The 25,714-nt window shown below is 40.2% G+C and overlaps 2 protein-coding genes and 1 non-coding gene across 5 annotated transcripts in view; 1 reads left to right on the top strand and 2 right to left on the bottom strand.

Moving 5' to 3' along the window:
* Window positions 1–1,298: 1,298 nt before the first annotated feature.
* rps3a (ribosomal protein S3A) lies at window positions 1,299–7,939 on the bottom strand. Its single transcript, XM_052138377.1, has 6 exons — window positions 7,798–7,939; window positions 6,347–6,450; window positions 5,879–6,066; window positions 5,391–5,599; window positions 1,811–1,920; window positions 1,299–1,475 (listed from the first exon to the last, which is right to left on the bottom strand). Exons 1-6 carry the CDS (start codon window positions 7,857–7,859, stop codon window positions 1,345–1,347), a joined length of 804 nt encoding a protein of 267 aa, XP_051994337.1. The 5' UTR covers window positions 7,860–7,939; the 3' UTR covers window positions 1,299–1,344.
* Window positions 6,144–6,213, bottom strand: LOC127652240 (small nucleolar RNA SNORD73). Its single transcript, XR_007971690.1, has one exon. It is a non-coding gene; the product is annotated as a small nucleolar RNA SNORD73 (small nucleolar RNA).
* Window positions 7,940–13,703: 5,764 nt separating the features above from the next.
* The window catches only part of lrba (LPS responsive beige-like anchor protein), a 333,604-nt gene continuing 321,593 nt past the window's right edge, over window positions 13,704–25,714 (top strand). For all 3 annotated transcript variants that reach the window (XM_052138116.1, XM_052138115.1, XM_052138114.1), the window contains exon 1: window positions 13,704–14,296. In XM_052138116.1, the coding sequence (XP_051994076.1) occupies window positions 14,165–14,296 (132 nt within the window). In that variant the 5' untranslated portion in view covers window positions 13,704–14,164. The remainder of the gene's footprint in view (window positions 14,297–25,714) is intronic.

The following is a 25,714-nucleotide window of genomic DNA, read 5'->3' as shown; positions in this document are numbered from 1 at the left end:
ACAGTTGAGATTATAGAGATTGGTGCCCTCTGGTGGTCTCAGAATGCTGTTGGGACACTTTCAGAGATAGTTCAAATAAAGAATTCACTTTGCATGTTCAGAATGGCATACTACCCCGTACTACTCCTGCCATATGTGTCTACGACAAAAATAGTACGAGTAGTATTGTGGTGGCGACGTAGTGGGCTAAAGCACATAACTGGTAATCAGAAGGTTGCTGGTTTGATCCCCACAGCCACTACCATTGTGTCCTTGAGTAAGGCACTTAACTCCAGGTTGCTCCGGGGGGATTGTCCCTGTAATAAGTGCACTGTAAGTCACTTTGGATAAAAGCATCTGCCAAATGCATAAATGTAAATGCAATTCCAAACTCAGCCGTCGTCTTTTCCTCTCAGTGAGTGTAGGTGAACTCACATAAGCACTGTTTTATGATTCGAGAGGATACCCAAAGTGTCAAATCTCTTTTGCTGACCATTTAGAATTTCATTTTGTATATTTGTCAAATGTATTTATAAATGTAAACTTCCTCGTTTTTATTACAAATCATCAATATACATGTATAAAATATTAAGAATCAGTCACATATTCTGTTTGACATCTATATCGATGTACATTACACATAATTTATGACACAGATGTGCACAGTTGTAGAACATGGATGGGCCCAACATCTAGTTTAACTGTAAAGTATACCTTTAAGACCAAACTCATCCCATGTCATTATTAATCCATGCTTTGAATGCATCATCGGAGCCTTATAGCTTACTTTGTTAGTCATGTGTAATGACTTATGACTGGAGTGAATTCAGTATAAAATGTTATTGGCAGAGCTTTATGGTGTCAACAGCTTGCTGCAATTTCATCCAAATTTCTCAGATTAGTGGCTGAATGTTAAAAGTTAATGTTAAATTTTCTAAATTGGCACATTGATACTCCATGCCAACGAGTACCCCCCAAACCAAGAATGGCCCACATTAGCCCATAGGTGGCGCTACAGGCCACACCCAAAAAAAATTATTTTCAAAGTGATATCATTTCCACCCCATTTGTCTAAATTAATGTCTCAGTGCTTGATTCTCAAATCATGTCTGGTCCCACCAATCCTAAACAAGTAGTTACATACTTGATTTCATCTCAAAAGTGAGCAATTCAGAGCAAGACCGACATGTGCCTATTACAGTCTTCAATATCAAAATTTCACCAACTGTGGCTCCAGTGTCAAAACCCAACAGGTATAAAAGCATGAACCAGTAGGTTTGCTGTGCATTTCAAAATGACAGAAAACAGCACACATAAGATTCAAATTTACATGTTTATTGACACCAGCTGTTTGTGTTGGGAGTTTCAGACAGACTCCTGGATGGGGGGCTCATATCCGTCAGCTCTCTCCACCTTGGCCCCAGTGTCGCCCTCTGCAGGTTTAGCAGCAGCGGTGGTTCCTCCACCCTCACCGTGCAGCTCCATCAGCTTACCAACTGTTCAACAAAGCAGTTCATATATCACCTCACTATATTTCATTCAGTTCCTCTCTACGGTGTATCCAACACCCACTATCAGAACAGTTTCATCCCATTAGAGAAAACTCAAAATTGTTTCCTGAATAATGGCCATGCATAAAAATGGAACTGTTTGTGTTGTATCGAAACATTGACTGGTTTGTATGCATATGGTTAACGACAAACTTTGATGCTTCTAGTATGCTCTTTAAAATACACATTTAGTCAAATTACTTCGAAGATCTTTTAAAGACAAAAATAAAAATGGTTGGATGCTCATTAAAAGTACAGACACACAAAAAGCGGTCACTTACGCTCAAATTTGGGCTTCTTCAGCATCTTCACCTTCCTGACGTAGACGTCGTGTAGAGGGTAGATGGACTGACAGGCCTTTTCAATGTCCTTGCCTACGCTGTCAGGAATACTGCACAACAGGAAGTAGACATTCATTGCACACAGCTGCTTTGAGTAAAATGATGAATTAGCATAATGGCTAAAGATCAGGCCGATAACTAACATTTTACAAGTGCAAACTAAGGGCAACCTATAATCTGGAGAGTTACTGTATCACTTCATCTATAACCATGGCAACAGTATTTCAACCCAAGTTACGGAGAGCTCATGGAATTAAGTGTCCAAGTGAATGGACCACAACATTAACCAAATCAAACATGTGATATACAAGTTTAAACGACGCAATATCAATAATGCACATGTTAATAAGTACAGCTAAACATGAAACTTATGTCCCAACTCATGCCGGGACATTTACAACCCAAATGACTTTCTTCCGTGAAACACAAAAGATGACATTAGGCAGCATGTTAAGCCCTCTATACATTGTAGGATTTTTGCAGTCCTTCGAGACTGTTACGTGACAGACCGTACGATATGAACGCACCGATATCGCCATGGCACACCTTGGGACATTATGTCAGACTGTAGTCTCGATCAGTTCACGTTCGGGAGCGTTGCGGGATAGAAGTGAAACATCAGCATTTGCTTTGCTCCAATACCACTCTATCATGAGCATAACACATCAAATGCAAGATGGATTTTGTCAAACAGGCCTATAATAAGACAGCCTGCTCACAAATACTAAAAATGACAGGACGAGAATGAACGCGAGAGCGAGAGTTTTTAATCAGTAATTAGCTACCACAAGCAAAGATTCTGTGGGGGGAAAAAATAGACTCGCCTCAATCCGGGTATTGCTTGAACTTTACTATGAACCAAGTGGTAGAAGCCACTCCCCAATGTCCTTTTCCGGAAGAGAAAGTGGATACTCACGGGTTCGAGTTGCTCGTGCGAATGAGAGTTTAAACACACATTTAATCCAACGGTAAAACTTTTTGAAGAATTGTTTTCTCTCGTTGTATTTGAATGCACTAGAAGACTGTCAATTTTGCCCTATGATGACGAATCCTTTTAGATTCCCGAAATTAGTTTCAAGACGGCAGAATCACGGCCGAAATCGTATAGTGTACACTGGGCTTTAATCTCAGTCATCATTCACTTTCATTGCATCTTGTTTTTAAGCAATGAAAGTGAATGAGGCGTCAGTCTGCCCAGCAGCCACTTGAACACATTTTGTGAAGGAAAATTATTAGGGATGCACCGAAATTTCGGCCGAAAATGGCACTTTCGGTTTTCGGCCGAAAGAGAAAAAAGGCCGAAAATATATACCTCCTCGCCCCGCCCCTCAGTGCTCAGATTTCAATCTGGATCGATCTAGCCCTCATCACAGCGCTACCAAACAAAGGCCGATCATGTCAGCGGTGTGGAAATTCTTCAAAGTTTCTGATAAGGACATCAAATTTGCGATCTGCAGTGTTTATTCAGCAGAACAGTCAAGATCTTGCTGTACTCTGTATATATATATATATATATATATATATATATATACACACACACACAGAGTACAGCAAGAGATTCTACAGGAAAATGTCACAACTAGCGCAGCTACACCACAACTTGAGACGTATAGCTGAACTACGCCAGAAGCGACAATCCCCTTGACTACGGGCGCATAAACAAAGACGGCTTTCCTTTGCTTGCGCGGATTGCGCACAGGTATTTATCTGCCCAAGCACCAGCACAGAGAGTGAGAGACTGTTCAGTGCAGCATCTCATGTTCTTGATGAGCTTTCTGACAGGAGAGACTGTCAGAACGTTTAGCAACTTTTGTTCTTGAAGAGAAACCTGTCACTTGTACTTAAATAGAAAGCGGTCCAATATGATGTGTATAGCAGTTACATTACACTTGTTCTTCACTCGAGGATACATCTGTCGTTTACAGTTGAGGTTGGATTTAGTTCAATTACTGCTGTTTTGCACAATAATGTTCACTTAAAGTGTACATACGTTTACATAAACAGAATAGAGCACTGATATATATATATTATAGATATATATAGATCAGTGGAATAGAGGCCCTCTGCCATTCTGTGTTCTGCCTTTTTGTTTTAATTAAAATTACTGTTGCATATTTAAACTTTTTGAAAGATGTTAGCTAAGTTCATTTCTTGACTCTTGTTTTGCATATAATAGTTTTCTAAAACTTTACATTATTTGGATGATTGTTAATAAAATCTGTAAAATTAGATTTTTACAGAACTGAAAGAAGAATAATATTTAATATAGTTTTAATATATATTTTTTGTCCAATTTTGGTGTGCTACTTTCAATAAAAGTGTGATTTATTTTATTGGTTTGTAGTTTTTCAATTCAGATTAATTAAATTCATGAAATTAATGAAAAAGTATAAAATTAATACAATTATACACAACATTTTTTTTTTTTTTTTTTAAATAGGTAAAAATTTCGGTTTCGGTTTTCGGCCAAGTGCATCCTGGATTTTCGGTTTCGGCCCAGAATTTTCATTTCGGTGCATCCCTAAAAATTATACAGGTTTGGAACAACATTAAAGGGACAGTTCACCCAAAAATGAAAATGGTCTCATTATTTCCTCCCAGATGTGTTTGACTGACTTTCTTCAGCAGAACACATTTGAAGAAAAATAGTAAAATATGTCAGCTCAGTCGGTCCTTATAATGCAAGTGAATGGAGATTTCTCTTTTGAAGCTCTAAAAATCACAGACAGTCAGAATAAACGTCATCCAAATGACTCCAGCGGTTACATTAATGTCTTCTAAATCAACACGATCACTTTCGGTGCAAAAAAATATCAATATTTAAGTACTTTTTTTAAACTAAATCATCCTTCCGGTGAGCAGCGCTGTTTACAAGTGAGGAGGAGGAACACTGTACAGTATCTTGGTTGGTTTTGGTTTAGATCTGTATTTATCTGTTTCTTTACTCACAATGGTGCGTTTGTGTGATTATCCTGGATGTCTCAACCGAGTGGAGAACGTGAGATTATGTCGTATCCATGGCAACGCGAATACGTCACACTAGAGACTGCTTGATATCCACCCTCTCGTGAAGCCTACCAGAGGTGATGATTTAGAGTTAAAAAAAAGTACTTAAATATTTATCTTTCGCACTATCAGTGATCGTGTTGATTTAGAAGACATTAATGTAACCGCTGGAGTCGTTTGGATGATTTTTATTCTGACTGTCTGTGATTTTTGGATCTTCAAAAGAGAAATCTCCATTCACTTGCATTATAAGGACCGACTGAGCTGACATATTCTTCCGTTTTTCTTCAAATGTGTTCTGCTGAAGAAAGTCAGTCAAACACATCTGAGATATCATGAGGAAGAATAAATAACAAGACCATTTTCATTTTTGGGTGAACGGTCCCTTTAATGGTGAGGCAATTCATATTTTGGGGGGGGGAAATACCACTTGAAACGGGTATTTTGTTGACTCCCACTAAAATAAACGATTTAACAAAATAGACACGGGTGAACAGGAAAACTTCACACGTACAGTTTGTTGACCACCTCCTTGAGATCATTGGTCTGGACCTCCCGGGTCATGATCTCCATCATCTTCTTGCGGATCTGACGGACCTGCTGGTGCTGAGCATAAGAGGTCTTTCTGATCTGGTTGGTGCGCTTCTTGGTGAAGCCCACACAGAACAGGCGGAGGAGATAGCCATCAGTGGTCTTCACATCAACGTGAGCCTCAATCATTGTCTAACGGGAAAAGCAAACAGAGACAGTTTGAAACCTGCATAATTATACACGAACAGAGTTCTGAAATAAGACCCAAAATATGAGACACAGTAAAAGTGAACTGGCTGTAATCTCTAAAGACATGCTTCCAACAAGACATTGATGCACCATTACTGATTCAATGACTACTGAACTGTAAATCTGAGAAGTACTGCTGTTAAATGTTTGCAGTATCCAACTCAGCAGTCTCGCTTTTGTTTGACACCTAATATTCACTACACCGTTTGTAATATGCTTCACCTGCCACTTCTTGACCATGGAGCACATCTTGTCACGGGTGAGGTCCATGCCGTGGAAGTTGGTGAGGCAGTTCTTGCCCTGCACGTCTTCTGTGATCAGCTTGAACTTGCGGAAGGCCACCTCATCGTTCTGCAGATCAGCCAGGCTGACCTCGAACACACGCCCCTTCAGACCGTCAGAGGCAATTCCTAGATGACAGGAAAATGGGGTTAAATTGGCTAAAAGTTGACACTCTCTTGTTGGACTTTTTTTTTGTAAGCATGGGAATCTCAGGTGATGTCATAACAGTAATCACAGCTTTTCATCTGGGACTGAAACTATTGTCATGATCTATTCCCACGTGATTTGACACCATATCAAAGAACTGGAGCATATGGACGTTATCTCTAAAGCAAACTACGCCATTTCCTAAAACGGTCATGTTTTCGGTTTGGAAACACATAAACGAGGGACATGAAAAATACTCACTGGTTCCCTGAGTTCGGGTGACCAAGGTCTTGCCTAAGTTGCGGATGTTGAACATGGCTGGTGCTTTGACATCATACCAGTCCTTCTTGGAGAACGGATCAACACTGCATGAGAAAACAGACATGTAAAGATGTCAAGACATTTTTATTTGTGTAGCGCTTTTCACAACACGCATCATTTCAAAGCAGCATTAACAGAATACGAAACTGTAATATCTAAAATGTCTTAGAGACAATTTTGATGCCTGCTCAAAAGTAAACGTTGCAATGTCTACTCATAGTCATGCTGCTTAAACTCGCCTTTCTGGCTAAGTGGTTTCTGAAGTATAACGAGATCTCTATAAAAAGTATCCAGCACATTATAATTCATAAAACAGTTCAACTAATATATGCTATTAAATAACTTTTCAAAAGACACTTCTGAACTGTGTACAGGTCAAAAGAAAAAAGGATGTTGGGGAAACCTAGCTAGCTCTGTTAGTGACCTATCATGCTAGTCAGAAAACTGTCTTGGCTAAAAACAACTATTTTGACTAATTTAACTCATGTGCGTCAATTATAAAAAAAAAAAAAAGTTAGTCAGAGGTCCTTAGAGGACAAAAACTGCCATAAAAATATTAGATATTCATATTATTTTCCACCATTAATTAGTAATTTTATTAAAACAACATCAGTCCTGATCATAATCAAATATTCATTCATTTTCAGGAGTTTAACCCTTTAAATGCCAGTTTGTTTATATAATGCCACTGTTGTTTTGCTTTTTTACACACACACTTATCAATACACACATATGATTTTAGCTGCATTGTTTACTCAATTGGCCTGCAGGTCTCTATAATACAGCAAACAGAAAATAGGGGAAAGTATGCATTAGACCATAGGCGAAACATGAGGAAAATGGCGCCATCTGGTGGAATATATATATATATATTTTTTTAAAAAAAGGTCAATTTTGAAGCCAGGGCTCCAGAATGATAGCATAATAGCGTTGAATTCATGATTTAATGATACTGGGATCAAATATTGCCGTTTTAATGCGTTTCAAGGGGGACAATTTTGTCCTAAAGGTCCTGAGTGTAACTATTTTGTGTATTATAGATGTATTATAGGAACTGCGGTTGAAATATCACAATTCTCCCCCCAAAATGGAAACCTTTGGCTAAAAGAATGCCGTTGAGAATAACACAGCCAAAATGAACGAAATAACTAAATAGACAAAAACGTCCCGGAGGTCACACAATGGTTAAGCAACTAATACATACTTCCTAACTAAAGTTATCAGCGCAAACACACACAACACAGAGCACCAGTGTGCCATTTATATAGCAGGACCGCTAAATACAATCCTCTTAATATCTATCACATCCTTCATCCACACAAACAGCATTTCCTCCAGAACAGCTTATAACAGCATAACGACAGAGTCGAGGGGTCAATTTCAAAACTTACATCTTCTTTTTGGCACCTTTTTTGCCACCTTTTGTCAGCCTCTTATTCTTGCCGACTGCCATGTTGAACACAGGGAGAGAAAGAGGAAGAACCGTGGAACTACCGCGAGATTTACAGCGAGCCCGAGAACAGAAATATCTCGCGAGAAGGCATTTCACAGCTCGCGCTGAAAAGCTCAAGCGCGCCTTCTAGTGCTTAAATTGATTATATACAAAGTCTTTCTAGCAAGTCAGTCCACTGTCGGTCATCTCTGGAACGCTCTCGGGAGGATATTTCCAGTCATGAAGGTGCAGATCCAATCTACTTGAATGGGGAAAGACTAACATCTCAAAAAAAAAAAAAATCAAGATTTCAATCAATGAACATATTTCACATCAGCAATCAAATCTGACAATATTGGAATCCTAAATTGTAATTATTTATCTCATAGTACGCTAAAAATGCAATTTTTCCAGGCTTACATGGCTAATGCGCATGCGCGTTTCAACGTTGATTGACAGGTGATATCAGTATCTAAAAGGTGATTGGCTCTTTTAAATGTAAGGCGGGACTTCCTTTCTACATCCGTTGACCGTTGCAATTTCTCCCAATTAATTTGAATAGAAGGGTCCCGTCTCTGCTAAATATTCTCTGTTTTTTTAATGCTTACGTAAAAGCAAAGCCTTTTTTCCCGAGCAGTCACACTTCGCACAGCTAAGCAAACACTATCGAGGTTTTTCTTTTGAATTATTCTTTATCTGCAAAATGGAGAGAAGGAAAAATGATGTGCCAAAAAAGCACACTGAATCTGTTCGTGTTACTGCGTGAAGATGCTCATGCAGTCGAAGAAATGAATTTTCCATAGTGCCTGACGTCATCTGAATACTTTACAACAGGGGCCGTTGCATAAAACTGTTTTAGACTAGTCTTACTAGTTAGTCGTCTAAAATGTTGGTCAGTTGCATAAAACTTAGATCAGTCTAATTAAAGACCAAAATGTAAGACCGCACACCTCAGGCTAACTTTTGTTAAATTCCATTTTGCCAATGAAATTAACTGTCAGCTGAGCCAGTGGGGGCTGAAAGGGGCGCGAGTTGAGACTTGGTTGAAGACTTTGACTTCAAAAATGGGAACAAAATGTTGTGTTTTTAATTATTTGGGTTAAATCACTAAATGTGTTTATTAAAATACATTTTGAAGCACTGTAGTCCTCTAATAAGCAAATATTCTCAGCAAATAAAAAATGTATTGAGCGTCCACTGTCGGCCATTTTTTTTAAGCTGTTCAGTGCCTTATTTTTCCCACAATGCAATGCAAATTAGACTGTTTTACTAAAGACAACTGTGAGCTTGTTTTATGCAACAGGCTTTCTATGGCATCTTTAGCTAGTCAAACTAATTGTTAGATGCAGTCTTAAGCTATGTTTTATGCATCCGGCCCCGTAGTATAATTCTACAATGAATAGTCACTCATATTAATTCATGTACGTATGTATTGTCTTATATTAACATGTATTGATAGCTAATTACATGTACATTTCTGTTTTCATTCATAGGTAAATCAATGTTGCTACAAATGTTGTACTTTTCAATAAAAACCAAACCAAAACAATTATTTTATTTTTTTTGTATATGAAAAGTTAAGCTCTATCGACAGCATTTGTGGCACAATGTTGAAAAGACCATAACAAATATTTTCAACTTTTCTCTTTAAAAACTGCAAAAATCGTGGTTACCGCGAGGCACCTACAATGTGCACTTTTGCGTACAATTGCACTTATAAAAGTGAATGGGGTCAATCGGTTAACGTTAAAATGTTCCCCATTTCCCAAGGATATTCACAAGACATATTAACAGGATTTTAGTGTGATAAAAACATTTAACCTTTTCTGTGTGAAGTTACATCTACTGTTACCATGACAACGTATAGCTGTAAACCTAAAATGCTTAAATGACCATTGAAGCAAAAAGTATAACAACTTTACAGATTAAACAATTCACAACTTCCTTTAATAGCAGAATTCCCCATTCACTTCCATTGTAAGTGCCTCAACGTAACCTGGATTTTTCCCTTGGATTGGATTTTATTATTTTAAAGAAAAGGAGGGACGGGTCAGAATAATTTTTTGTGGTAGTTAACATTATGCCACCAATTCTCTTCTATCCCTTTAATTTGTAATATACTGTCACAAAACAATGCTCCTGCCCACCACTATGCTGTCATTACCCCCAGGAAATACAACAATACAAAATAGAAACACACACACACACACACACACACACACACACACACACACACACACACACACACACACACACACACACCTAAAGGATTATTAGGAACACATACTAATACTGTGTTTGACCCCCTTTCGCCTTCAGAACTGCCTTAATTCTACGTGGCATTGATTCAACAAGGTGCTGAAAGCATTCTTTAGAAATGTTGGCCCGTATTGATAGGATAGCATCTTGCAGTTGATGGAGATTTGTGGGATGCACATCCAGGGCACGAAGCTCCCGTTCCACCACATCCCAAAGATGCTCTATTGGGTTGAGATCTGGTGACTGTGGGGGCCATTTTAGTACAGTGAACTCATTGTCATGTTCAAGAAACCAATTTGAAATGATTCGAGCTTTGTGACATGGTGCATTATCCTGCTGGAAGTAGCCATCAGAGGATGGGTACATGGTGGCCATAAAGGGATGGACATGGTCAGAAACAATGCTCAGGTAGGCCGTGGCATTTAAACGATGCCCAATTGGCACTAAGGGGCCTAAAGTGTGCCAAGAAAACATCCCCCACACCATTACACCACCACCACCAGCCTGCACAGTGGTAACAAGGCATGATGGATCCATGTTCTCATTCTGTTTACGCCAAATTCTGACTCGACCATCTGAATGTCTCAACAGAAATCGAGACTCATCAGACCAGGCAACATTTTTCCAGTCTTCAACTGTCCAATTTTGGTGAGCTCTTGCAAATTGTAGCCTCTTTTTCCTATTTGTATTGGAGATGAGTGGTACCGGTGGGGTCTTCTGCTGTTGTAGCCCATCCGCCTCAAGGTTGTGCGTGTTGTGGCTTCACAAATGCTTTGCTGCATACCTCGGTTGTAACGAGTGGTTATTTCAGGCAAAGTTGCTCTTCTATCAGCTTGAATCAGTCGGCCCATTCTCCTCTGACCTCTAGCATCAACAAGGCATTTTCAGCCCACAGGACTGCCGCATACTGGATGTTTTTCCTTTTCACACCATTCTTTGTAAACCCTAGAAATGGTTGTGCGTGAAAATCCCAGTAACTGAGCAGATTGTGAAATACTCAGACCGGCCCGTCTGGCACCAACAACCATGCCACGCTCAAAATTGCTTAAATCACCTTTCTTTCCCATTCTGACATTCAGTTTGGAGTTCAGGAGATTGTCTTGACCAGGACCACACCCCTAAATGCATTGAAGCAACTGCCATGTGATTGGTTGATTAGATAAGTGCATTAATGAGAAATTGAACTGGTGTTCCTAATAATCCTTTAGGTGAGTGTATGTATATACATATATTTTATTTCATATATTTGTTTCTAAAGACAGTACTGCAGAGTAGCTGAATACCATTATTATTTCCAACTTTATTATTCACACTATTCGTCTTCTGAAACCTTCCGAGAGCCAAAACTCAATAGGAAGTTTAAGACAAATCGTTCCTTGTTAATACAGAACCTGTGCCTATAATTCTGCGCCCCTGAGGGACTGCATAGAGTAAACAAAGTCAATGTGCTGCTGACTCCTTGGCAATGACTCAGAGGGGCCATAGAATCATGCTGTGGATATAATGAGAAAGAGAAGTTAAGAAATACCTAAATACTAATGACTTTATAAGACCTCAGTGTAATGGTCTGTCTGTGTATGGTAAATAAAGTTAACATATACTTATCATTCACTGAATTCATGAAGCAATATAACGATATTTTGATGTGTATCCCTACACATAACATTTCACAGTTGTTTATCACACCTCTGAGTTCATATTTCGATGCTGTGGGTGAAACAAGGCTCCCGCTTATTATGCTTGCATGGCAAAGAAAGACTGCAAGGGGCAACCTGCATCTCTGTCATGACTGCTTAATGTTTGCATCTCTGCAAAGCTGCAGGTTCTCCGTTCGTCCAGCATGATTATCTCACTTTTGTCATGTTCTTGCTCTTCTTTATCTTTAGTCAAGCGGTCAATGCTTAATTCAGGATGCATTAAGGATCTTTAAATCTTGTGCGACCTTTGGGACATTTTTGTCTTTTTCATTTTTTTTTTCGATCATTTTGGCTGTGTTAATGCAAACGACATACATTTTACCAAAGGTGTGTATTTTGGGGGACATTTTTATATTTCAACCTCAGTTCCTATAATACATCTATAATACACAAAATAGTCACACTCAGGACCTTCAGGACAAAAATGGCCCCATTGATACCCATTAAAATGGCAATATTTGATCCCAGTGCCATTAAAGCATAAACTCATGAATTGTATTATTTTACACTTTCATTCCGGAGCCCTGGCTTCTAAATTGACACTTTTATATTTTCCACCAGATGGCGCCATTTTTCTCATGTTTAGCCTATGGAGCAAATACAAGCTTTTCCCCTATTTTTTCTGTTTGTTGTAATATAGAGCACTGCAGGACAATTGAATAAATGATGCCGCTAAAATTGTGTGTGTGTGTGTGTGTGTGATGTCAGTGTATTTTGTATGTGTGTATTGAGACATGTGTGTATGTAAAAAACATTTTTAGTTTTTTAGAGGTTTGGGGGGGTAAGTGTAAAGGTAGCCAACTGATAGGTAGCCGTGTAGTGTGTACACTTGCCTCAAGTGGCGCACTAGCGACATGATGCATTCTCATTAGTGTGCCCGCCTCCCACACCAGAGACCCCGGTTCGAATCCCGCTCAGAGAGGGTCGAATAGGGCCGGTTACAGTGGTGCCGTGACCCAGATGGAAGTGAGGTTTAGGGGGTAAGTGTAAAGTGGCATTATATAAACAAACTGGCATTTAAAGGGTTAAAATCCTGAAAATTAATGAATATTTGGTGGTTATGATCAGGACTGATGTTGGCTAAAAAATCAATGTCATTGAAAGTGGAAAATAATATTAATATATAATATTTTTATGGCAGTTTTTTAACACGAACATTTTTGTCCTCTAAGGTCCTCTGTGTTTTTTTAATTTATTTTTTTAAATCTGACACTGCACAAAAAATAATAATGCATACAAATTTATGTTGTTGCTAATTGTTGACATATCCCGGACTGTGATAATTAACACAAAAATAAATAAATAAATAAAAAAATCCCTTAGCATTTAGTATATGGAAAATATTTGTTTGTGTTTTTTTCTCATAAAAAAACAACAGTGGTATTATATAAACAAACGGGCATTTGAAGGGTTAAAATCATGAAAATGAATTAATATTTGGTAGTTATAATCAGAACTGATGTTGGCTAAAAAGATTAACTCATTAAAAGTGGAAAATAATATTAATATATAATATTATTATGAGAGTTCTTTGACACAGACATTTTTTAAAAGGTTAAATATATTATTTTCCCACAAAACAAAATTGACCTAGGTTGTTTGTTTCATACATAATCCACGTTCATAATGACATATTTATTATTTAATAAAATCTACAAACCACATTTCTAATTCATGCTAGTCCTTTATCATCCTGCCCTACAGATGTCTCCATGATATTCTCGCAGCAATGCATTATCGAAAACCACACATGATATGAGAGATGTCAGTATTAAGTGTCATTTTATCCTCATGGGCTCTCACTGTGGTCTTCTACCTGCGACACACCTGAGCCCCCCTTCTCTCCGCTGTCCGCGCACTGCGCATGCGTCGCTCTCTCTCTCACGCAACTCCACTGTCATGGCGGAGACGGAGGGGAGCAGGAGCTGATTCAGGAAGAGATGGTGCTGTAAAGTGGGTTAGCGTACAAACTTCACTCCAGCAGTTCCCACCGGGACCAAGAGGACTATCTTCTCTTTGGAGGGACCCCTGAGAGCCGATGTTGGACTTGCCTTGCCTTGCTTTGCCTTATATTTTGTAGTTTTTGTGCGTCTTGCTCTTGTCGGTGTGTCTACCTGCGCGGAATCTCTTGCAGCACCGCAGTTTCCTGTTTGACGAACACTCACCAAACCTTAAATTACATTATTGACTGCGCGAGAAACTAACAGATAAACTTGCTGTGAATGGAGACCAGGACCTGTTCTACACAGCTGTCAACTTAACTCGAGGAGAGCGATATTTGCAGTATATTTTCCCATAGGTTCAGCTCGGATTGAACGGCGGTAGGGTTTAACAGGTGTTCCACCTGTTACCCTCTCACCTGACGGAGTCATGGCGAACGCAGGTGACAGTACCGTCGGGATCCCCATTAGAGGAATCCGTATGAAGTTCGCGGTGCTAGCGGGACTGCTAGAGGCTGGAGAAGTCTCCAATCGGGATGTCGTGGAGACGGTTTTCAATCTGGTAAGATGATTAGAGGCTTTAAATAGATATATATATAACGACACTGGCTAGACAAAGACAATACTGTCCCAAATGGATGTTTATACATTTATGTCATATGAAGCTTTATAAGTTACAGTTATACAGCAAGGCTCTTCAAACCTCTATATACATTTACATATAGTTATTTCACAGATGACGTCATCCAGTACATAGATCGTTCTTCCTTACTAGGATTCGAACCTACAACCATTAGGTTGCCAGTTTAAATCATTAATCATTAGGCCACACTACGTTACACGATTTGGGCAGCATTACTGTAATTTAAAAGCCTCTTCACACTCATAATAGTGTAACCGGTCTTGCTTGTCCCACTCCGAGCGGGATTCGAACCGGGGTCTTTGGCATGGGAGGCGGGCACACTAACGAGAAGGCTAAAGGCGACAGCTACTAGCCATATTAATCATTGGGTCACACCAGACCACATTACACGATTTAGGCTGCATAATTGTCATTTAAAAGCTTTTTTTTAACATTAAATAGGTCACTCCAGTATAGTGGTATGGCGTGATGATTAAAAAATATGTCAGTGTGGCCTTGATCAAAAGCTTAACCACAGCTTGCCTCACCACAAGGACAGAGTTTCTATTAGTGTGTAAATCAAACTCCCCTGGCCTCAAGTGGCGCACTAGCGACTTGACGCCTTCTCATTAGTGTGCCCGCCTCCCACACCATAGACCCCGGTACGAATCCCACTCAGAGCGGTTCAAATAGGGCCTGTTACAGTGGTGCCGTGACCCAGATGGAAGTGAGGTTTAGGGGGGGTAAGTGTAAAGGTAGCCAACTGATAGGTAGCTGTGTAGTGTGTACACTTGCCTCAAGTGGCGCACTAGCGACTTGACGCCTTCTCATTAGTTTGCCCGCCTCCCACACCTTTCAACGAATCCCACTCAGAGCGGTTCAAATAGGGCCGGTTACAGTGGTGCCGTGACCCAGATTGAAGTGCGGTTTAGGGGGGTAAGTGTAAAGGTAGCCAGCTGATAGATAGCTGTGTAGTGTGTAAACCTCACTCCCCTTGCCTCAAGTGGTGCACTAGCGCCTGACGCTAGAGGCTGTCGCCTTTAGCCTTCTTGTTAGTGTGCCCGCCTCCCACGCCGGTTCGAATCCCGCTCAGAGTGGGTCAAGCAGGACTGTTTACACTCCTATTAGTGTAAAGAGGCTTTTAAATTACAGTAATGCTGCCTAAGTCGTGTAACGGGGTGTGGCCTAATTTAGACCTGCAACCTATTGATTGTAGGTTCGATTCCTAGTTAGGAAGAGCGATCTATGTACTGGATGAAAGCATCTACGAAATGACTGCGTAAAAGAGGTTAGAGGAGGCAGGATATTGGTTTAAGTGATTCACAAACCTTTAAACTACCCTTGTTATATCAAGGACTGCAAGAAAACCCATTATTCGGTCTCAAAGCAAATTTGTGGAAGTAGTTGCGAAACTTATCAGTTCATACAGTGTGTTGCAAAAGATATTCATTAATCACGTCACAGTTTTGCTGCATTGATAACAGACGTGTTTCTGGTTATGTGGTGGTGGGTTTAAAGATTATGGAACCTGTTTATATACAACACTGGTATTTTAGATTGTCCCTGCTACTACTGACATTGAAGAAAGTCCTTATCTGAAGCTATTATCCATTAATCCATTATGAAGGATTACTGGGTGGGAGGAACCAGGGCTGATATTTGAACTGTGACCTAATGTTCACCCTCTCTTGCATCTGCAAAATGTTTCTCTTAGTGTATGAAGGCTATATGAATGGCTGTAAATGAATGCAGTCCAGACTTGGTGTCTCATGTAAGTCTCACTAGTTTAACTTTGGCAGTCAAAGTTCACAGCTCACATCAGCAGAGCTCCATGATGTAATGACAGCTCTTTTCAGTTGAGCAGCCACAGGAACGAGGAAGTCAGTTAGTACTTTATTGAAATTACTCACTTTTTTTGTAATTCTTCTCCCACCTTCACAAGTGGTTGAAAGTCCTGCTTATGCGTTGCCATGTGTGGGGGGACCTGTATATGATCCACATTGCAGCTGAACCTGATTGGGAGAGATCTTGTCTTTCTGGTGACGCATGTTGTGAAATGACATTGCAGAATGAATGAATGAGTGCAATAAGGAAGTAAGAGGCGTTCTGCAAATGTGCTCCTTGCTCTGTTACTGAGGCAACACAACCGAGAGTACGAGGGGTTGAAGTGACACTTGTAGTTGTAGGTTACATTAGATACAGCTTACACACACCCTGACATGCAAAGTCTAGGGCACAGAAAGTTATTTTGCTCTAACCTTGCTTTAAAATCAAGGCTTTATCAGGGCTCAACAATAAGCCTGGGGTAAGGGTGTGAGAGTTATGGGCCACTTGCCTATTGTGCCTTTGCTGCATTGCCAATATATGTTACATCTGTTGGTCTTATGAATCTGTTTTTATGCCTTGGTGTACTGAACATTATTGTGGTGGCTCATTTAAACTTATCACCAAGGTATTGTTATCTTTAATTGGCTCAAGTAGACGATGTTTTGTTGAAAATGTGAATATTGTCTATGAGTACGGTTGTGTTGTTTTCAATGTGATCACACAGGAAGTCGGCAATCTCGGCATGTTGTTTCAGAGTACCCTAGGATCGGACAACTTATGCCATCTTACTGACAAGGACCATTCCACTATCAGACATTTTTGCATCTGCAGGGCTCAACGTTAAGGTTTTTGTCTACTGGCCCGGTCGGGCTAGTGCTTCAGATCTTTAATTGCACTGGCCCCAACACAAAAATTACAAATCGCCGTTTTTACCATCATGGCTTTAAAAGATTTGTCCAAAGAAGATAATATATATATATATATATGTTTTTAAGACAATGTCCCCCAAAATTGAATCACATTTATAATGTGCAAGATATGATTTATGCCTTATGTAATCCCATATAAGCGCTTTACAGATATAAATTCATAAATACATCATATGAACCTCAGCCGTCCTGCCATTTACACATGAGTTTTTAAGTGAAGATTTCTGTGGAGCAGATGACGGGTTTTCGGTCACCCGTTTAGTCATGCTGTCATGCAACCTTTGGCCATGTGTGGTGTTTTCACAGGCAGGATCGTAGATTTAGTCACTGAGTTAAAGATTTGATTATTGTCTGAATGTATTAAACATATGAATCCCTGAGAGAGGAGACTTGCTACTAAATCGGTTGTGACGTGTCATGTCCAGTAGGTGGATATTAGGCCTAATCTGTGAATTAAGAATGTGGATATAACATGAAATCAGACAACCCAAACAAGACCAACACTGACTGATACACAAAGCACAAAAACAAAAATACCTGTACGGTCCAGAAATGAGACTTGTAGCAGGTGTTTTATGAGGATGATATGAAGAAGAGTGTTTTAAATAGTCATCTTCACCCTGCAGCTGAACAGCTCTGATTATAATAATAGCGATTTTGCTTCTTTTCATATCAAATGCAATTAGCATGTCAAATTAATGTTTTTGTTTTGTGATTTTTCTCCTCAATTGGGAACGGCCAATTCCCAATGCGTGCTCTAAGTCCTCGTGGTGGTGGCGGCGTGACTCGCCTCAATCCGGGTGGTGGAGGACGAATCTCAGTTGTCTCCGCGTCTGAGAGCGTCAATCCGCACATCTAATCATGTGGCTTGTTGAGCGCGTTACCGTGGAGACCTAGCGTGTGTGGAGGCTTCACGCTATTCTCCGCGGCATCCACGCACAACTCACCACACGCCCCACTGAGAGCGAACCACATTATAGCGACTACGAGGAGGCTACCCCATGTGACTCTACCCTCCCTAGCAACCGGGCCAATTTGGTTGCTTAGGAGACCTGACTGGAGTCACTCAGCACGCCCTGGATTCAAACTTGTGACTTTACTTGCTGACCTACCCAGGCCCTTGAAATTAATGTCTAAGTTTTGAAACATAACATGATTAAGTGGATACTTGCGTTTTGGAAACTGAGCAGCTTGTGATTTCCAGCCACGTGTATAACCGGGGTTTAACAAAGTTTATTGCGTTTCATTCTGCACTTCATCTCTAAAGGCGGATTAATGAGAGAAAATTCACTTTTTATCTTGAGGAATAAAACTAGCGCTCTGTGCCTTTACGAGAGTGCATGCACTTTAGTCTACGCTGCACGGAGAGGGGTGATGCTGAGACATATGCACGGAGAGACATGGGTTTTCAGTCCTATAGAATGAAATATCAGTTGATTTCTTGTGTTTCAAAGTGTGGATTAATGCTTTTCACCAACATGTAAAAACGAAACGTGGGGGTTTCGCGCACTGTCAATGTGGAATGTGCAGGGATACATACAATTTTCGCAAGACGTGCAATACCGCTACGAAATTCATTAAGTGCCGTTTTTCCCATGCTTCCCATTTTCTATACATTGGTAATAGCTGCTGCTAAGACACTTGGAAAAGAGCGAGGACATTTCTTGGAGAGTGCGCTCGGAGTCTGCACGCTCTTGAGCGCTCACGCGTCTTTGCGAGCTAAATATAAACGTGCTCATAGGCGGAAATCGCAGGGGGGGGGTCAGGACCCCCCTATTTGAGGGTTGTCCCCCCCTAAAATATCATTAAAATATGTGCATTGTAAATAATATAATGATATATTCTTAAAATAATTGTATAAGAAATAAAATAATACAAATGCAAACGGGGCAACAACAAAAAAAACCTTGGTGTCCCCTTCAAAAATTGCTCTTGAGGATTGTTATGTTTATTGTCCCCCCAAAATTTTGATGAAATTTTCGCCCCTGATCGTGCTCGCTCGTTGTTAGAGACTTTGTTTGCTCCGTGTCATTTTTGTGCTCTCTGGCTTGTTGTCTGCTTGCACTAATGCTATAAATGGCCCGATCGGGAAAGTGACAGTGCTAGCAACTGGCCCGAATCTCTCTCACACCGGCCCCATGCCATCGGACAGCCCTTATTGTGTTCTCCTTCCCTTGTGGTGCGTCCAGAAGCATGTTGCGTCAGCAGAGTGGGAGACCACATGTGCCCATATGCCCAACAACACCTAGCACTTTGATCACTGGGAGCAGTGTTTCTAATTTTGGGAAGCACAGACCAATTATCACTATAGAGAAGTCAACCTACTGTTTCTGATTTCAGTGTGACATCAGTCTGTTGTCTTTGGAGGCATCAGTAAAAATGGGTTGAATCAGTCAGTAATGTTTTGCCTTGTATGCTATTGTTTTTCAGCAAACCAATTTTTTTAGTAAAGTAAATGTAACATTTAATTAAACATATATAGATTCTACCTGGCACATATACATGCAACAATGAAATGTTTAAATATTTGTGGTGGGCCAGTGAATATATTGGAAGAGCCAGCAGGAAACATCCTTATCGTTGGGCCTTGTTTATTGTTGAATGTAAATCTAACCAACGACTTCATAACCTGTAAAACCTGATGTTAGTTCCTCTGCCAGACCAAACAAAACTAGGGTCTTCAATTCATCTGTAGAACCGAGTTCTCAACTTCTACATTGTGAACTGGAGCGTGAAAAGCAAATTGGTTTGCCAGTTTTGTTTAATTTTCTGTATAAGCCAGCTTTAGATTTGATAGAGCCACCATTATGTCAAAGACTAGCACAATCATTTAGTGTTTTGAAGGGACTAAGAGGGTTTTTTTGGCAAGAGGAGGATCAGGGAAGGCCAGCATGTGAAAGTATTGAGTGCTGATTGACTAAATCTTTCAGGAGTTTAATAAGTGACTTTAAAGAAGCTCATCTTGCTTTAGGAAAGTTGGATGAAGAATGTATATCTGCAGCATGACAGAGTTGTGCATTGATAGCATTGTGGCCAATGTAGTTTTTTGCATTTGAGCGAATCTTTCTATTAGTGTCTCTGTTTCTGTCCTCAGCCACTTGTTAATCTTATTTACAGTAACATGCTTTTTCTGCAATTCATTTGCAGTTGTTTCGCTCTCATGGTCTCTGCCAATGGTCACTGCCTGAATAATCTCCATCAGCAGAAAAAATTGAGCCACTCTCTTGTTTAGACAATATGTCATTTGTTAGTCCGCACAAGGTTTATTAAGCATGGATGTCTCCAGGCCTCATTAAAACCCACTTATTCTGGAGCCTTTTTCAAACACACTGTAGTAGCTCATTGAAACCGCATTATCATAATACTGTTCTGCCTGCGACGCTCTCTGTATCTCAGGACACCGGGGACGGTTTGGTAGTACAACACCTGTGTTTAGCTCAAGGCGAGGGCTCAACAAACAAGCATGCTACCTGTGTTTGTTACCATGGAAACCGTGAGAGCAGGTGACCGGCCTGCTCTCACCTGTCCGTACAGGTCTGTGCTTGTGGTTAGTGATTCCTTATGCAGGCAAATGTTTTCTTGCACTGCTTGTGGTGTCTACAACAATTGCAGGATATTTTTAGCACTGCTGTTGTAGTTTAAAGGTCGTACAGTACTAGTGTGTGAATTGGCCTTCGATTGAAGATCCTTAAAATGGTAGTAAGCATGATGCTAAGTGGTGCAGTCTGCTCTCTTGTAATGGGTTGGATAGATTAATTTGACTATTGCACCCTCTGCGTCTCGTTTGTTTGCTCGCTCCAAGACCAACAAACCCATTTCTGTTTTCTGATGAATATTTTATCACTCCTTCCAGGATTTGGTTACCTTACCAGATAGACACAGAATCTTGTAACTGAAACCACCTTGATCTCAATGTCGGGCGCTGGGAGGAGCGGCGTAAACTCGGATTGATGGAGCTGACCTCAGATCAGTGCAGATCTGATATTCAGGCTCTCTTTAAGAGAGTCTTCTTTTAATGTAAAGCTGTTATGTTGTTGTTTTGATGCTACTGATGGAGGGAATCTTACCCCATTGATTCCTGTTCTTCGTTTCATCCTTGTATTTGAGTATCGTGGATGGAGACGTTCTTACTTGAGGCATGTGTCAGTGTAACCAAATGAGGTGTTGCAAGGTGGGGTGTCTATGCCAGCAGAAAATGCTGTAAAATTAGATCTATCCCATCATTTGCAACACACCACACACACACACACACACACACACACACACACACACACACACACACACACACTCATGTATACCCTCCTGAGACCCGAGCATGAGTACAGTGTCCTGAACTGAGAACAGTCAGTTTAAGTGAAATTAAACTATTAAATTATGCAAAGCGTATAGCAAAGACAAACCACACAATCCATGCAGGACGGAGGGTCGCTGGAGGATACTCCTGTCTCCCTCAGCACACACTCCTGGAATAAAGAAGATAAAGTCCTTTCTCAGAGATTAAATCCGGTCTCTCTCTCTCTCTCTCTCTCTCTCTGTGCTAACTTTCTGTTATTAAAATATGTTTCAGCTTTCACTTCTCTGGCTTTGCCGGCCACAAAACCTCACCACACAGAGCTTTGCAAACTAATAATATTGAATGTTTCTGCTGTATGTTAAAAGCTCTCAGCTAATACATGTGGACAGAAAGGACAATGCCTGGATTTATAAGTCCTGGCACAGAGTGTATAATTATGCAGTTTTAAAGAGGCTCTATTATGCTTTTTGGGATTTTACCTTTACTTTAGTGTGTAATATAGCTGTTTGTGCTTGTAAAAGGTCTGCGAAGTTACAAACACAAAGTCTACACCAAACAGAAAACTCTGCTCCTGAACTGTCTGAAATGCCTGGTTTGCAGTCCAGCCATTACTTCCGTGACAAAGCTACGTCACTATGTGGCATATTTGCATAATCCTGAGCAGCTCAGGAATGCACTGCTCAGGAACCCTCGGGAGCTGAAGCTCGGTTACGGTAAGGGGCGTTCCATTTCCGACACGCTCTAAGCGGTTGACCAATCACAGCAGACTGGGTCAGCTGACCAATCACAGCAGACTGGGCTATTCAGAAAGGGAGGCTTTAAAAAGACAGAGTTAAAACAGAGTTGTGAGAAGTTTAATGGGTGGGAAAGGAGGAAATGGGGAAACTCAAAGGTAGGACTTTAATTAAACAAACTAAAAATGGCTTTTCAGCACAATACTCAGAAGGTCACTGTGGCAGGGCAGAGGGCGGGGCCGGGTAGTGATCCTACACACCCGGTCCCGTATTAGGCTAATCAAGCCTCCTGAGAGGGATAAAGGTCGACTGCAGAGGATCGTTTACGGACATGTCCGTCATGTGTGTTTGTATTTTGTTTGAGTTTAAAATTAAACAAAAGACTACACGGCCCCGCCCTCCACCCTGCCACTGTCACACAACACAGTCTTTTTATGTCTGATAACTTTCTCTCCATCGTCTCTGGCGTGGTCCCTATTTATCGCTCTCCCCAGTGCTTACTGCAATCAGAAACGGGCACTAGACGTTATAGCGCTCCGGTGTGTGCACCCTTACCGCTTTCTCTCTCTCCGGACGAACGCTTGACCACGTAATTTAAAGGTATTTTTCCAAAAAAAGAACCTGGTTAAAAAAAAAATCTATGTGTTTTTCATTATAGAAAACAAAGTTGTGTAACAGAAATGCACTTAAACTGCAACGCACAAAGTCGTCAACAGCGTAAAAGTAAAATAAATTAAAATCCGATTTATTTGAAATAACACTGATGTTCAGAAATGATAGGATAAAATAAGATATCAACAAAATACTTCAAAGACAATGTAGGTATTATTTTGTATCTAAATCAAGTCCATCTAGAACATTGACTAGAAATCAACATCTAGACATAATCATGTTTATCTAGAAAGTATTTTAGTTTATCAATCAATTTGTATGTGTAGACATAAACACCTGCAGATAGAGTTCAGATATCAGAAAAATGTCAGTGTAGTTGAAAACGCAAGAAGCAAAAAGCTCAGTTTAAAATAATGTCAGCCAGTGCTGTGAGCACGCGGCGCCCTCTAACGGTACACGCTGAGCAGAGCATCAAAATTAAATTATATCGTTGTTTGTCAAAATGATCGCTTCGCTTCCTAAATGTTGGCTATAAATGCAGTACGTTTGAAACGCGTCAGAACAAAACAGTAATTAGCGATCTATCTGAATCATCATGGTAAAAGATGTGGATGATTCTCACATTTATAGCCTATCCATTATATGATTTGACATGAAGCCATGGCTGGATTGGTAATCTGGCAAACCGGGCATTTTCAGTGGGCTGATCGATTTTGGTGCCGATCAGGGGAAACGGGCTGAATGGGCCGCGATAAGCTAAAATGAGCCACCGCGTTATGCAGAACGGACCACAAAATGGCACTCCATGCCCCCCCAAAAAACGTTTGGGCCAGTTGATGTTTAAAATCCCCGGCCTATCACATCCCAACCTAGGGCTGCACAATTAATCAAAGAAATAATCGCAGTAATAATATTATGAAAAGTGTCTATTACATCATTCCATGTAGGTGTACTTTTCCATTTACAAACATATATCTTTTAGGTCCTTGTGTGCATGAATGCAAAGGCAAATCAGAGGCGTTTAAATTAGTCTAAAGACATGCTCACTATCTAAAGGATAATTTATTCAATATATATTTTCTATTAAAATATTAATGCAATCCAGGAACACCGTTCTCAGCTTGTTTTGATGCATAGCCGACAGTATTTTTATGTAAATACTAATAATCTAAATTATTAATCACAGTTACGATATCTAAGGAAAAAATAGGCAGTTATGATTTTGGCCATAATCGTGCAACCCTACCTCAACCTGTCAGCAGTCAATGGTACTTAAAAGCACAATAAACAACAATAGCAATGCCCTATATTTCAGACAGCGTCATGTTTGTTGACAAGCTTTAGCCAGAGCTTTTTTAAACAGCAAGAGTCAAATACTGCAAACTTTGTGTGTAAACATTGCAGTTATATTTACCAGTGTTTGCTAAACTTTCTGATGTCAAGGATCCCCAAATACAATGATCCCTAAGGGACCCCTCTTCCTAAAATGCAAAGGCAGCAATATATTTTCATGTGTAAGACTCATTTATACTGAGCGAGAAAAATAAACATTATAGTTTAAAAGTTACGTTTAAGTTTAAGGATTTGTGAAACCAAAAATGAAAATTCCCTTATCATTTACTCACCCTCATGTCATCCCAGATGTGTGTGAGTTTCTTTCTTCACCAGAACACAAATGAAGACTTTTGAAGAATATCTCCACTCTGTAGGTCCATACAATGCAAGTGAATGGGTGCCAAAATCCACATAAAGGCAAAATACAAGTAATGCAGAAGACTCTTCTGACATTCTTCATGCATATCGCCCCCTATTGGTCAGGGAGGAGAATTTATGACAAAAAATTACTTAAATATTGATCTGTTTCTCACCCACTCCTATCATATTGTGTGTGAACACATGTATTTAAACACTATCATATGGATTACTTTTATGATGCCCTTATGTGTATTTTGGAGTGCCAATATTTTGGCACCCATTTACTTGCATTGTATGAACCTACAGAGCTGAAATATTCTTCTAAATATCTTCATTTGTGTCCTGCAGAAGAAAGAAAGTCTGTCTTGTGTCCTCCAGAGGTTGCATTTGTCGGCCGCATACGTCATTGAGGCTGTCTCGTTTCAGAAAAGCGAGTAGGACACTCCGAATGCAGCCTTCGAATGCGACCTTCTTTCACGGGATTTCGGAGGATGCATGAGGTGTTTCATTCATGGGCACTCACAACCCACAATTCTTTGCTTCAACAGAAATGTCTAAAAAAAACATAACGCCAATTTGCCCGTAAACGTGATGTTCAAATGCAAGTAATGTTAATTAAAATATAAATACTTAAATATATATATTTTGGGAGGGCATCAGAAAATGGTTTGAGATCCAGGGCTGAGAAAGAATGTTATAAGTAACATTGCTAACACTGATCTACATTACAAAGAAATACTGAACCGTAATAATGAGTCTCGTGGAACACGTGCATGTAAAAGGTTCTCACTCTTTCTTTGTTTCTGTCTTCTGAATTTATTTCTGCAAGAACCGTATCATCTACGAGTGCTGCAAATGACCTCAGACATCTCAGCTCAGAGGTGCTTTGAGTTCAGTTCACTTTATTTCCACAGAGCAGTTCATTGTGAACGCAACTCTGCAGCCCGTAAAATAATACAAAAGCACGTTCACCTCGAACCATGGTTGGATGGATAGAATTACACGCTGGACGGAGAGGTGCGTCGACCTTGGTGTGCGCACATGTTAAGTTTGTACATTTGTACAGAGATGATTTCACCTCTAAAGAACTAAATTTACGGAGTGGTGGTGGTGTAGTGGTCTAAAGCACATAACTGGTAAACTTGTAATCAGATGGTTGCTGGTTTGATCCCCACAGCCACCACCATTGTGTCCTTGAGCAGTGCACTTAACTCCAGGTTGCTCCGGGGGGGATTGTCCCTGTAATAAGTGCACTGTAAGTCACTTT

This window comes from Xyrauchen texanus, chromosome 11 (genome assembly GCF_025860055.1).
Source record: "Xyrauchen texanus isolate HMW12.3.18 chromosome 11, RBS_HiC_50CHRs, whole genome shotgun sequence".
In the NCBI taxonomy this organism is placed as follows: domain Eukaryota; kingdom Metazoa; phylum Chordata; class Actinopteri; order Cypriniformes; family Catostomidae; genus Xyrauchen; species Xyrauchen texanus.
Note: the sequence above shows the minus strand (reverse complement) of the source record. Positions and strands in the feature narration are given on the sequence as shown.